This window comes from Ascaphus truei, chromosome 21, assembly GCF_040206685.1.
Source record: "Ascaphus truei isolate aAscTru1 chromosome 21, aAscTru1.hap1, whole genome shotgun sequence".
In the NCBI taxonomy this organism is placed as follows: Eukaryota; Metazoa; Chordata; class Amphibia; order Anura; family Ascaphidae; genus Ascaphus; species Ascaphus truei.
In genome coordinates, this window is record NC_134503.1 from 6,618,152 (window position 1) to 6,632,618 (window position 14,467).

Here is a 14,467-nt window from a genome sequence, read left to right on the forward strand (position 1 = left end):
ATCCTTTCGCAGTTAGATCAGAACCCGTGTCCCTGCCTTAATATTCTCACTCAGCCCCCACCGCACCCATTCCCCCCCCTGTGACGGTTTTACTATCACTGCAATGCTGCCTTGCATTCAAAACAGGCGGTGGAATTGAAGGGACCCTGCCCCCAGCCCCCTATGACGTGGGACACGGACTGCTGGAGGGTGGGCGGAGGGAGCGCCGTACTCACCGTACACAGCAGGATTCCAGCGCTGGCCGCAGCAAACCGCTGGAAAACATCCGTCCTTTCCTGCAACCCAGAGTACAAAGACAACCTTTCACAGCCCCCTCCGTGAGGATCCGCAGGGGCTCCCAGCCCCCAAATAACGCTCCAATAAACAGAGAGAGGTGTAAAAAAAACACAGAAATCCCCCCCACAATCAAAACAAGTAACAGATGTAAGTTAGACAATGATCGTGTCTGCAACATCCCAGGAGTATCAGTGACTAGGGATACGCAGCTTATTCATTTTCAGCAGAGGGGGTCACAAATGAGAAATATATAACACTGACTGATTACAGTGACACTTCCAATTTTGGTGTCCGCTCCTTGTGACCTTGGGCCAGTCTCCCTGTGGCACCAAGCATAGATTGTAAGCTCACTGGGGCAGAGGCTGTGCCTGTAAAACTCTATATACAGTGCAGAGTCCCGCACTCTATAGTAATCGGGAAACGCGCTGGGTCGCACGGAGAGAGAAGCGACGCATGACACAAAGTTGTTATTATGTCGTTCTGCTTTAACCTCTTTTCGGCCAGGGGGGCCTTCAGGGAAAAGGGTCAAAGCAGAAGCAATTGTGCTGCTCCCTGCAATACTCCGCTTTTAGGGTTTTATTGTAGCATCCTGCCTGTCCAGCGCCTCTGCTCCAGCGCCTGCCTCTGCCTCATCCCGTGCCCCTGCCCCATCCCATGCCCCTACTCCTGCGCCTGCCCCATCCCATGCCTCATCTCCTGCCCCATACAGTGCCCCTGCCCCATCCAGTGCCCCTGCCCCATCCCATGCCTCATCTCCTGCGCCTGCCCCATCCAGTGCCCCTGCCCCATCCCATGCCTCATCTCCTGCGCCTGCCCCATCCAGTGCCCCTGCCCCATCCTGTGCCCCTGCCCTTGTTCCATCCCGTGCTGGGGAGATTAAAGGGATCAAGTTACTTGGCTGTTTTGTGCTTTGTCCTGAGCAAGCAATGTCCTTTTCAGCCACCGGGAGGGGGGTGGGGGGGGGGGCAGTAAAATAATGGGAGAGAGAAGCAGGATACTACCAATTTATTTCAAACGCGAGGAGGACTGCCACCATCTGGGAGTCACAGTTTAGTTCCATTAATGCTCCTAATTCGAGGACATCAGGAACTAATTACACCCGAGCCCCCCCCCCCCTTCCCGGGGAGCCAGCCAGGGAGGGCGCTCTTGTTGCTGCTAACAGCTGGTCAGGGGAGGATTAGGCCAAACTAATGCGCTCAGGTGGGGAGGAGGAGAGAACCTGATCCGCGCATCCAGCAACAAAAAGGACCAAACCTGCCGGTTCAGAGCACGACACAGTAACTTATGGTGTGCACCGGCATGGTGCGTGTGCAATGTAACTTACTGTGTGCACCGACACAGCACATGTGTGCTATGTAACTTACGGTGTGCACCGACATGGTGCGTGTGCAATGTAACTTACAGTGTGCACCGACACAGCACATGTGTGCTATGTAACTTACGGTGTGCACCGACACGGCGCGTGTGCAATGTAACTTACTGTGTGCAGTGATACGGAGCGTGTGCAATGTAACTTACTGTGTGCAGCGATACGTCGCGTGTGCAATGTAACTTACTGTGTGCAGCGATACGTCGCGTGTGCAATGTAACTTACTGTGTGCAGTGATACGTCGCGTGTGCAATGTAACCTACTGTGTGCAGCGATACGTCGCGTGTGCAATGTAACTTACTGTGTGCAGTGATACAGGGCGTGTGCTATGTAACTTACTGCGTGCACTGATACGTCGCGTGTGCAATGTAACTTACTGCGTGCAGTGATACGTCGCGTGTGCAATGTAACTTACTGTGTGCAGTGATACGTCGCGTGTGCAATGTAACTTACTGTGTGCAGTGATACGGTGCGTGTGCAATGTAACTTACTGTGTGCAGTGATACAGGGCGTGTGCAATGTAACTTACTGTGTGCAGTGATACCTCGCGTGTGCAATGTAACTTACTGCGTGCAGCGATACAGTGAATGGCTATGGCAAGACAGTGTAAGAGGATATAATGAAGTCTAAAGATGTCTTTGAACTTTTAGGATAAGATATTGGATGAGAAAGACTCACCTCCTGCTCCATGCTCCCGTGAAGCCGTAGGAACGCCATGCAGTCCTTCTGGCTGTCTGGGCCTCTGGGCGCCAGGACGCTGCTCAGCAAAGTATGGTGGAATTCTACCAGCTCACAGCTCGGGAAGAAAACTATAATCTTCTGATTCTTATCAAACTGCGGGTGTGGTGAATATGAAATACACGCGTCATCATCATTGTACAGCCCAACCTGTTAATAGGGTGAGAACGCCCATCTAATAGTAATTGCAGGTAACTCTGCCAATAAAGGGTTAAGTCCTTCCAATCCCACTGGGCTATTCAAAACTGAAGTAGTTAAACCTCTGGCCAACTCTCTAGGTCGAGTGGATGCTTCAGTCCCACAGAGGAATCTGTGTCCCGGTAACAGTAACACATTGTTAAACATGTTCCCTATCCATCAGAGTAATCCCCTCCGCAATGCCCCCCACTGATGCCGTCATGATGCGCAGCTGCCGCATGACCATATTGCTGACTTAATAAAACACTTCCTACACAGGGGCAGATAAGGGCCTCCCGCCTCGGGATCTCACCTTCCATTTCCCTAGAATAAACGCCGCCAGCGTGACCAGCTTCAGCTTGCTGGGGACCACCACTGCGTACTGGTGCAGCTTCTCCGGCATGGCAAAGCTGGACGCGTCTTTATCGCTCTGCTCGGACGGCTCTGCCACGGGTTTCACTGATGGCTTGGCGTCACTGCTGGAGTCCTCTGTGACCGTCACCGCCTTGTGCAAACTGATGCCAGCTAAACGTGTCACTCCTAAACCCAGGAGAAGCGGAGGAAGCAGTTAGAGAAGCAGGAGGCTCTAACTCCAAAAGTTCACCCGGCTGCAGACCCTCTGCCAGCTACTTGTGGCCCTTTTAACTAATGTCTTTATCATTGTGCATCAGGCACCACAAAGGCGAGTGAGTGTAAGCTCTTCTGTCCAGCGATTCATTAGCTACACCTATAAGAATATATTTTCCCTCACTATGCCGCTCACTTGTAACTTTTTGAAAGTAAATACTATAATAATCATTATTTTAAAAAAAATCAATTCAAATAAAACAACCTTTGTTGTTGCGGCTGGAATTAACCCCGTCACTACCCGAAGGGGACAGCAACTCATTGAGCTGCAATGCATTGCAGGCCCCTCTTGCGGGGAAAGAGACTGGACACAGAATGTTGAATGAGGGACCCAACCCAGCCGTGGCGCCTCAGCAGTTAGCCTATAAACGGATCAGTAAAGAGCAGAGCAGGGGAAGTGGCGAGAGTTTCAGAGTATTTCTTACCCTCGCTGAGCGTAGCGGAGAGCAGCACGTTCTGTCTCTCCGGACACTGCGCGTTCACTGCGTTCAGTATGGCCGTGACGTCCTTCTCAAAGCCCAGGTCCAGGATCCTATGAAGAACACACGTTCCTAATTACTCGGCCTGGGAGAAGAGCGCAGCGGGGGGGCCGCCCGAGACAGGTTAAAGGGGGGGCGACCTATATCCATCACACCGTGAAAACGTTAATATTACAATTACAGGCAGTCCTCGTTATCCAACGTTTCACTTTACAACAAATGGCATATCCAACGCTTTACAATGCCACCCTAAGGGCCGTTATCCGACGCCGGAATGTGTTATCCGACGCTCACCGCCACTGATTAACATGGGACTCACTTTACAACGGTTTCACTATCCAACGCTACTCCCAGAACGGATTCCGGTGGAATCACCTGCCCGACTCTTGCGTTCTGCTCAAGGATGTCTTCTCTCTGCCCCTTTTGTATCTAAAGACCTCTCCCTCCTAAAACCTCTCTCGCTCACTGCCCCACACCTCTGTAATGTGCTTCCCCTCAACATCCGACTGGCACCCTCTCCCTGCATCATTAGGACCTTTCTTAAAACACACTTCCTTAACGAAGCATACGAGTAGCTCCGTGGCTGACACTACACATCTCATATGCACTGACCGTGGCCCCTTGCAGATGCACTTACCAGAACACCCTCCCACTGTCTCTGTAAGTTCTCCCTACTTACTACTTAGATTGTAAGCTCTTCGGGACAGGCACTCCTTATCCTAATGTTACTTTTATGCCTGCAGCGCCTTTTCCCATTATGTGTTATGCTGCGTGCATTACTGCTGTGACGCGCTGTGCACCTGGATGGCGCTATATAAATAAAGACATACCGGTTTTGCCAATTATAAGGCAAGGTTTTTTTTTCAATAAAGTTATATTGAAAAGTCCATACTCGCCTTATAATCTGGTTCTGCTGCTGAGAGCCCGCGCGTCCGCTCCTGGGTAAGCGATTAACACAGCAGCTGCGCCCTGAGCGAGCGTGAACGCATGCGCTGACGGCTACTGTGTTAATAGCTTACACAGGAGCGAAGGCAGCAACACAGCAGCCGGCATTACCAAGTCACAGTTAGCAGAGAGGCTGGAATCGATGGGTCGCCCTACAAAAATTGGCTAAATACACACACACACACACACACGGCACTCATAACTCTGAACAGTGCGTAGCTTTATCTGGGTGCATGGCGTCCGAGGGATAATAAAGCAATAAAGGACTGGCTCTCCCATCGCAAAAACGGGAATTTTACTTGCTTAACGTTTTGCCCGAAAAGCTCTAGATGTAGCCGAAACGTTGAGCTATTAAAATTCATGTTTTTGAGATTGGAGTGCCTGTCACACCCCCAGGAAAAAAAGATCCCTCTGGGGATCGAAACGTCTGATTTTTGTGTGTTTCAATACATTGTTTTGCTGACTTACCTCTGAGTGCTGCCTCTCTTTGCTGTTCTGCTGGATGGTAACGTACACGACACACACACACACACACACACACACACACACACACACACACACACACACACACACACACACATACACACACACACACACACACGCGCACACACACATACACACACACACACACACACACACACACACACACACGCGCACACACACACACACACACACACACACACACACAGGTGAGGGGGCTAAGAACAAGCCTTCTGCAGCACATTTTACTACCTGTCAGCTTCGTCCACGATCAGCCAGCAGACCCGAGTGAAGTGGATACTCTTGGTGGACTTGATGTGGTCGAGCAGCCTCCCCGGGGTGGAAATGAGGATGTTTATTCCCTTGCGCAGCCTGGTTTGTAGCACAAAAGGGGAAGAAAAGGTAACGTAACAAAAGAGTGAATCGGCAAAAAAGAAAGGCAGATTTATTGCACGTTGTGATGTAATTTACTGAAGCAACAAACATTAATTAGCCCCAAATTCCCCAGAATATAGAATAAGCCCTTTAAGACCCTTATTTGACGTGGTTGGTGAGGTAATGCAGGTAACGAAACTTTCCTTTCCATTAAAGCGCCTGGGAAACCACCCCCGTGCTTCCCGTGTGCTTCCCGTGTGCTTCCCGTGTGCTTCCCGTGTGCTTCTCAGCATATGGACAAGGGGTCTGAAGCCAATCACTGTGTGATGATTGGGAGATTGGGACAGACTAGGGCAGGGGTGCTCACCTCCAGTCCTCAATACCCCTCCAACCCCCCCAACAGGTCAGGTTTTAAGGCAATCCCAGCGTCAGCACAGGTGGCTCAATCAGTGCTGGAGCATGCTTAAAACCTGACCTGTTGGGGGCGTCTTGAAGACATGAGTTGAGGTGCCCTGCACTAGGGTTAGAAGGCGGGTTTCGTGTTACCTGGCCTTCTCAGACTTCCTCTTCTCTCCTCCCATCAGCACGCCAGGCACAATCCAGGTGAAAGGCTGGAAAGACAGACAATGCTATGTACTCCAATGCAACACATTCACGGTGACGTCGAGGCTGGACCAAGACCACAGAGGGCATACTGACCTTCAGCAGCTTCTGGATGGTGGTGAAGCTCTGTAGAGCCAGCTGAGGGAAAGAGAAGGATCAGTGGATGGTGGATCCCCCATTCCGTCACATCGACACTTTATATTTTATTTAATCAGCTGAATCGGGGTGCAAACAGCTCCTGAAACAATGGGGTTAACCTCTTCAGGGTCAGGAAGACAACTGGGAGATTAACAGGTGAACCCTCACTAGAAACATGGACCATTACTCTAATCTAGGGGTATTAGCTAAAATGGGGCGGGTGCTGCACCCAAAGCCTGAATATAGAACCACACAAAGGATGTCAGTCTCGTTAGGTCAAGTAAGCTGCCCCATCAGGGACAAAAACCAGGGCACAGCAGCTGTAATCATTGTCGGCACCCAGAATGCTTTGGCATGACCTTGGTCATGCCCAGTGCCAACGATCATTCCAACCCTACGTTTCTTACCTCTCTGGTAGGAACTAAAATGAGGGCATACGGACCGTCGCTGCGCTGTCGGAGAGATAAACATTGACCATGTTAATTGAAACGATGTTCCTACTTGATGGGAAGAATGAAGACTTGTGAACCAGAAAACAGATTCATGATATACTTTGGCTATTGGTTGAACCATTAAATAGAAACCATTTATGAAATCCCTATAGATCAGTTTTATGTCTTTTAATTAACCAATTCACTACACAAGCAGGAGCATTCTATAAACCACCCAAGTTGAAGATGGACACACATGCTGGTCACATTTTAACCCATTCGCTGCTGAAGAGACCAGCAAGGCATTGCAAAGCTGCCCCAACAAACAGTGAGTGGGGCTGATACACTGGAGGCTTCTAAGACACAAATGCAGAGGTCCTATTTTACAGTTGAAAGATGCCATAAACCGTCTCTCTTTAAAAGTGCTCCCACCCAAGACAGTTTACCATTTGGGAAGTCAAAATACACGAGGAGCCTCCACCACAAAACTGGTATAGTGGTTTTTATAAATAGGGCCTGATGACATGTATTTTAGCCTCCAATCTCTCAGAACAAACCGGGGTCTTTAAACGGTCTCCAAAGTCACTTTATCCCCTGGTAGGACCGGTCACATTATAATCCGGTGAATGTCCATTACCTGGATCTTGGTAGCCATTCCTTGAAGAGCCTGGACAAGTGGAACTCCGTAGGCCAATGTTTTCCCTGCAGGAATTGGCAGGAAACAAGACTAGTGCTCATCCTTCCCAGGCACTATGAAAACCACCTTCACTCTATGCTATTAAATTAAACAAGCTGCACCCCTTTTCAGGATTTTACAGTTACATTATACGCTGTGTGTCACATATCACCCTGTCTATTAAATAGGTTTTACATAATCCCTTAATGTAGGTTAGGTCACTGGTTCCATATCACTGGTCAATGGACCAACATCTGTCTACACCAGGGGTGGCCAACTCCAGTCCTCAAGGGCCACCAACAGGCCAGGTTGTCAGGATATCACCGCTTCAGCACAGGTGGCCCTTGAGGACTGGAGTGACTCAATCAGTGGCTCAGTCAATGACTGAGCCACTTGTGCTGAAGCAGGGATATCCGTAAAACCTGACCTGTTGGTGGCCCTTGAGGACTGGAGTTGGCCACCCCAGCTATAGACTATGCCTGTTTCCGGAAGGATGGATGCTGGGAGTTGGAGCTCAGCTCCTTGTGTGCTATACTACACCCGTAAGCTCTCTCTGTGTCTCCTGTGGGAAGTGTGTGTCTGGGATAGTTCTGCATCTTAGATGGAGGTGGGGGTCAAGCTCTCGTGTGTACAGGTCTTGACCATTATAGGTGGGGATTTATCTCTGCCCACATAAGAGATGGTTCTGAAACAATGAATAATGTCACATAACTCACCAGAGCCTGTCTGTGACTGCACCATAGCATCTTTGCCCAAGAGGAGTGCCGGGATTGTCAGCTTCTGGACACTAGGATAACACACACACACACACACCGTGTTAAGAACATAAGTACACCTCCAGATCCGTTTGCTTATTTCTGTCTCTTAGTTAACCCAGAGGGGTCAGCATGTGCAAGCTACGAAAAATGCTTTACCATTACCACGAAGGCTGCAAAGGATTAATGCCATTAATACCAACCTGGTCATACGTGTCATATTCAAGACCGTGGTGATCGTAGAAACCTACAGAGGGGTAAATAAAAACCTGCAAATCACTTTCAGGGCGACACCAAGATAAAGGCACAGGGCTTGTATATAGAGACACGGGGCTTGTATATAGAGGCACGGGGCTTGTATACAGAGGCACGGGGCTTGTATACAGAGGCACGGGGCTTGTATACAGAGGCACGGGGCTTGTATACAGAGGCACGGGGCTTGTATACAGAGGCACGGGGCTTGTATACAGAGGCACGGGGCTTGTATACAGAGGCACGGGGCTTGTATACAGAGGCACGGGGCTTGTATACAGAGGCACGGGGCTTGTATACAGAGGCACGGGGCTTGTATACAGAGGCACGGGGCTTGTATACAGAGACACGGGGCTTGTATACAGAGACACGGGGCTTGTATACAGAGGCACGGGGCTTGTATACAGAGGCACGGGGCTTGTATACAGAGGCACGGGGCTTGTATACAGAGGCACGGGGCTTGTATACAGAGGCACGGGGCTTGTATACAGAGGCACGGGGCTTGTATACAGAGGCACGGGGCTTGTATACAGAGGCACGGGGCTTGTATACAGAGGCACGGGGCTTGTATACAGAGGAACGGGGCTTGTATACAGAGGCACGGGGCTTGTATACAGAGGCACGGGGCTTGTACACAGAGGCACGGGGCTTGTATACAGAGGCACGGGGCTTGAATACAGAGGCACGGGGCTAGTATACAGAGGCACGGGGCTAGTATACAGAGGCACGGGGCTGCTATAAATGCCCGTTTTAGGTATTGAAACTCCATTGCAATATCACCGCCAGAGATTCAGGCACTCAGGAGTTAGAGTACCATCAGCAGTTGACGTGCAGCAATCCGGCGCTCAGAAAGCCAATACCTGACATTAACCCATCGCTGGAGTTCTCATTTACAATAATAATAAAAAATAAAAAAAATCAGGGATCATGAATAAAGTGTCTGCATTCTGCATGTGCAAATAATGGCAAAAGCGAATGTTTGGGCATGTGAGGAATTCCCCCAAACACCCCCCCCCCCTCCTCCCCCAACCCCCCCCCCCCCCCTTATTGTGACTTTGAGACAGTAAAATGTATAAAAAGCAGTAAATTGGCTGACCAGATGCGGGTGCAGCCCCAGCTCAGAGAACGAGTCCGAGGTGAACACCTCTTCTTGCAGCTGCTTCACTTTGGGTCTGTGAAAAAATATATAAATGATATTATTATTACAATGGTTCTTTATCTCATGAACACGCACAGCACGGCTTAGAACCGCCAGCACAACCCGTGGCCTGTACATTTATAATGGTCATTATTATTGATTTTGCGCTTTAACCAAAAGCTTGATTGTCCTCTCCCGATGAATTAGAGTCATTGCAATGGAAGACTATTTGAACCCGATGGCAGGAATGTAACCACGAGAGACCATTTAGACTCAGTGGAAATACAGATCTTTGCGCTGCGTTTCCTGGCCGTGCCGCGCTGGTTGGGGGTGATGGGAGTTCTCCTATATTACTGCAGAGGGAGGGTGGCAGGCCACGGGGACATGTGAGGGAGTACTTCTCCATGGAAACGGCGGTGGATACGTGGACTAGCCTCCCAGCAGAGGTGGTAGGAGCTCTGACAGTAAGGCAGGGGAGCGCAATATTTTCCCCCTGCCGGCTGTCCTGCTCTCTGCGCGGCCCCCTCCCCCCTCCTTAACGTGGTTTCCGGCGTCTGGGCGTCATGACGTCACTTTGCCATGGCGACGCGTCTCCAGATGCCGGCTGAACCACGGTAAGTTTTACAGGGGCCTTCGTCGCTTCCCCGGCACTTCATTTAAGTGCCTTTGGGAAGCGCGCGGGACCTCTGTAAACCCCGCGCCCCCCGCAGTTAAACTCCCCAGTTTGCGCAGCGCTGCAGTAAGGGGAATCAAACATGGTTGGGATAGACAGAATGAAATCCTAAATATGTAAGAAAGCCCAGGACCACATAGGGTCCGGGGTGTTAAAGCAGGGGGGGGGGGGGTAAATAGGCAGACACGGGGGGGGCCACGTAGTTCTTATCTGCCGTCACATTCTAGGTTTCTACCCTACGCTTTCTACTCTAGGACAGGAGTCGCCCAGCCCTGGTTCAGCCTCACAGCTGTCACACACCACACCTGAAGACATCGCTGGCCACATATAGGATGCTGACCTCTCAATCTCAGGGACCGCTGGGTTGTTTTTGAAGAGGGAGGACGTCTTCACGGAAGACCTTCCCTTCTGGTTCTCCTCTCTCTTCCCAGCAGAGGGCTTCTTTGGTTTGGGATCCGCGGCTGGTTTTCTGTTGGGTGGTCCGCTGGCATCCTTCGGGCTGGTGGGGGTGTGCTGGCGCTTTGCTGGGGGCTCTTCGTTGGCCCCCTGGAATTGTCTTTTCACGGCATTCGATCTCTATTAACATTTAAGAGAGGGGGAGGGGGGGGGGAAGAGGGAAGAGAAGATAAGGACAAATATCAATGCAAGGGTAGGTTACGCCAGGGGGGGCGCAAACTTTTTTCCCTGCGCCCCCCTGATGGCTGTCCCCTCGCTCCCGCGCCCCCCCCAACCCCAACTTACCCGCGCTCCGGCGTAATGACGTCACGTTGCCATAGCAACGTGACGTCACATGACCTCGCGGCGTCATTTTGACGCCGCGTTGCCATGGCGCCGCAGGGAGGAAGCCGCCGGAGCCACGGTAAGTTAGGTTTACAGAGGCCCTGCAGCTCCCCCGGCACTTAATTTAAGTGCCTTCGGGAAGCGCGCGGGGCCTCTGTAAACCCCGCGCCCCCCGTCGGCAGTGTCGCGCCCCCCCTGGGGGTCGCGCCCCACAGTTTGCGCACCGCTGGGTTACGCTATTAATCTGAGTCGGTAGCAAGTAAACTGTAAATGAAGCAAACGACAAAGTCCCCACCCAACTGTGTGAAGGAACAATTTTCAGGCTGGAGAAAGGTAGGCAGCATTTAATTAATGAACCACAACCTGTCCACCATTTAATAGCTACAGTACCGTCCCATCCTGCATTGCATCTTTCCTTGTGTTTGGTGTCCTTTAAAACCTTAAATGTTTTCTTATTTTTCCCCTTTCTGTAACTGTGAAGCACTTTGAGTCCCATTGGGAGAAAAGCGCTGTATAAAAAGTTATCACCTCAATGTTGATGACACACAAATTTACCTTTCTACCCTGTCCTTACACCTGCTGTACAGAATAAAGTTTCTGAATGTCTCTCTGCTATATCCTCATGGATGGCCCTCCGCCGACTTAAACTTAACATGGCAAAAACAGAGCTCATCATACTTCCTTCCAAACCTGGCCTTACTGCCTCCTTCCACATTACTGTTGGAAATACTATCCCTCATCCAGTAGCCCAAGCACGCTGCCTAGGGGTCACACTCGACTCCTCTCTCACATTCAAAAGGTAGCAAAAAACTGTAATTTTTTCCTCTGTTGCTCGACTGCAAAAAGACCCTCATTCTCTCCCGTCTCGTCTACTGTAACCTCCTGCTGTCTGGCCTTCCTGCCTCTCACCTGTCTCCCCTACAATCTATCCTAAACACTGCAGCCAGAATCACTCTACTCTTTCCTAGATCTGTCTCAGCGTCTCCCCTGCTGAAATCCCTCCCTTAGCTTCCTATCAAATCCCGCATCTCACACTCAATTATCCTCCTCACTTTTAAAGCTTTATACTCTTCTGCTCCTCCTTACATCTCAGCCCTAATTTCTCGCTATACACCATCCTGACTCTTGCGTTCTGCTCAAGGATGTCTTCTCTCTACCCCTTTTGTATCTATAGCCCTCTCCCACCTTAAACCTTTACACTGACTGCCCCCCACCCCTAATACCCAACTAGCACCCTCTCTATCCACATTTAAGACCTAAAAACACACCTGCTTAAGGCTGAGTCCATAGAGACTGCAGCTGTGCGGAGGCGCGCTGAGGCTGAGGGAAAGCGAGTGCTTTCCCTGCCTTAGAGCGCGCGCCATCCGTGGGTGTGTCTGGGGGCTGGCCAGTGACGTCACGGAGCTGGTTCGCCCTCATTGGGCGAACCACTCACGTGACCGGCCCTGCGCGCCGAACTAAAAATTTATTAAGACACACGCTTCCGCAAGCGTGCGCGAGCTCCTGCTAAAGCCACTCTCATTGCGGCTGCAGGGGCTCACTGGTAAGCTTGCGCGCGCCTCAGTACGGGTCAGCGCCTAAGCGCTGACCATGCCCGAGGTCTAACAAAGCATATGAGGAGCTCCTGGGCTGATAATTAACACATCATACATTAACCTTGGCCCCTTGCAGACGCACTTACCAGAATGCCCTCCTACTGTCTCTGTATGTTCTTCCGATCAACAAATTGACAAATTGATTGTAAGCTCTTTGGAGCAGGGACTCCTTTTCCTAGATGTTACTTTTATGTCTGAAACACTTCTCCCCTTTGTGTTATTTATATTAATTGTTATTTATATGATTGTCATGTATATTACTGCTGTGAAGCGCTATGTACATTAATGGCGCTATATAAATAAAGACATACATAAATATTATTATGCTTTTGAAAACTGTATGCGATAGAAATAATAAGGTGGAACCTGGCTTTTAAATTTAACTTTTGACTTCTGCAGAGTTCACCGACCCTTCTCACGGCCTTCAGATGAAACCCAGAATAAAGACGATTTCACATGGAATTCGCCAAGCGATGTAATTTTACATATAATGCTTCAGTCACAGAGGCGTTTGGATTTTCACAACACAAGTATTTCCATGAATGTTTTTTTAAGACTATGGTGGTTTCGCACTTGAATCCTGTTTGTAACTGTAACTTGTAATGTTGTCAACACAACAAGGAGGTAACTCTCAATGTACTTTTCCCTGGGAAATATTTTATAAATAACAATAAATAAAATAATGCATATCCACATAAGTATTATTTTATATTATTATATTATGTATATCTTTATTTGTACAAAGTCATCCATGAACACAACGCTTTACAGCAGCAATAAACAAAATAGTATGAGGCATAATGGGAATTAGCGCTTCCAGCATCAAAGCAAACCTTAGGAAAAGACATCCCTGTCCCGCAGATCTTACAATCTAAGCTGTATATAGGTAAAAACCTTTTATATTTGATAATATTTATATCAAATCTTCATACAGCAGTACAAATTATTTGCAAACAATGGAGTATTTGTGAAGATTTCAACCAATAATAATAACAACTTTATTTCATACTGTATAGCGTTTTCATCCCAACCGGACTCAAAGAAAGCGCGTCACAATTACAGTATAGCACGCATTACACAGCACGTAGGAATATTACAGACACAGTAACTGCCCAGATAAGCTTGCAATCTATGTTTTTGGGGCTTATCCTGTGCCAATACTGCACAGGATGAACATTGAAACTCTTTTCTGCCAAAGGGACCAAGAACACATTGCTTTACAAAGAATGTTTGCAGCAAAGTGATTACATGGCAATCATAATGATTAGAATAATAGAGAAACAAATATGTATATTAATGGCAAACATTCCAGTGACAAAACAGAGTATTTTACCACCATTGCAAATCTAACATGAGACTTATTAACTATTTGTTTTCTTTTCACTGCCTAATATCACAAACTTTGCAATTAGCAGGTTACATTTGCAATTAAAATTCTGCACATCACAGGTTAATTCAGGGATGCCTAACTCCAGTTCTCAAGCACCTCCCCCCCAATAAGGACTGGGGGGCAAGACCACCCCTGGGTTAATTGGTAGATATGTACGGTAAACTTACCCAGTTGCCTTTGGGTTTGTGAAACTTGCTGTGACTCTTCTGGAATGAATGGAGGGTAGGTGTATCTGAGATATTAAGGATCAGACCCCCGTCGGCCATACCTGCTTAAAATAAAAATCCTCACGAATCAAATGCAGCAAAATTACCCGCAGATGTCTATATGTAACATACACCGGAACACAGCCCCAGTGCAGACAAGCAGCTCAGGCCACGTGTGAGCAGTGCAGTTGCAAAGAAGGACCCCACGTCGGGCTCTCTACCTAACGCCTGATTAGAACAACCCTATTGAGGTGCAGTCCACAAAGCCTCAACAGAAGTCCCTGTGTAACTCTGGACTTGAGATTCTGGAACAAAAAAATGCCAGTGTAATAGAAACTCAGGGAGAGTTGGCAGGTCTGTTAAC

At 49.1% G+C, this 14,467-nt stretch overlaps 1 protein-coding gene across 2 annotated transcripts in view; it reads right to left on the reverse strand.

Moving 5' to 3' along the window:
- The window catches only part of DDX31 (DEAD-box helicase 31), a 38,519-nt gene extending 24,217 nt beyond the window's left edge, over positions 1-14,302 (reverse strand). Inside the window, exons 1-14 of one of the 2 annotated variants that reach the window (XM_075578750.1) lie at positions 14,065-14,302; positions 10,473-10,708; positions 9,418-9,493; positions 8,273-8,316; positions 8,031-8,101; positions 7,276-7,340; positions 6,615-6,659; positions 6,166-6,207; positions 6,013-6,077; positions 5,344-5,463; positions 3,613-3,719; positions 2,874-3,100; positions 2,324-2,533; positions 216-275 (exon numbers count right to left, since the gene is read on the reverse strand). In XM_075578750.1, coding sequence (XP_075434865.1) covers positions 216-275; positions 2,324-2,533; positions 2,874-3,100; positions 3,613-3,719; positions 5,344-5,463; positions 6,013-6,077; positions 6,166-6,207; positions 6,615-6,659; positions 7,276-7,340; positions 8,031-8,101; positions 8,273-8,316; positions 9,418-9,493; positions 10,473-10,708; positions 14,065-14,163 — 1,467 coding nt within the window. In that variant the 5' untranslated portion in view covers positions 14,164-14,302. The remainder of the gene's footprint in view (positions 1-215; positions 276-2,323; positions 2,534-2,873; positions 3,101-3,612; positions 3,720-5,343; positions 5,464-6,012; positions 6,078-6,165; positions 6,208-6,614; positions 6,660-7,275; positions 7,341-8,030; positions 8,102-8,272; positions 8,317-9,417; positions 9,494-10,472; positions 10,709-14,064) is intronic. The other variant, XM_075578751.1, reaches the window with a different exon arrangement.
- Positions 14,303-14,467: the final 165 nt, after the last annotated feature.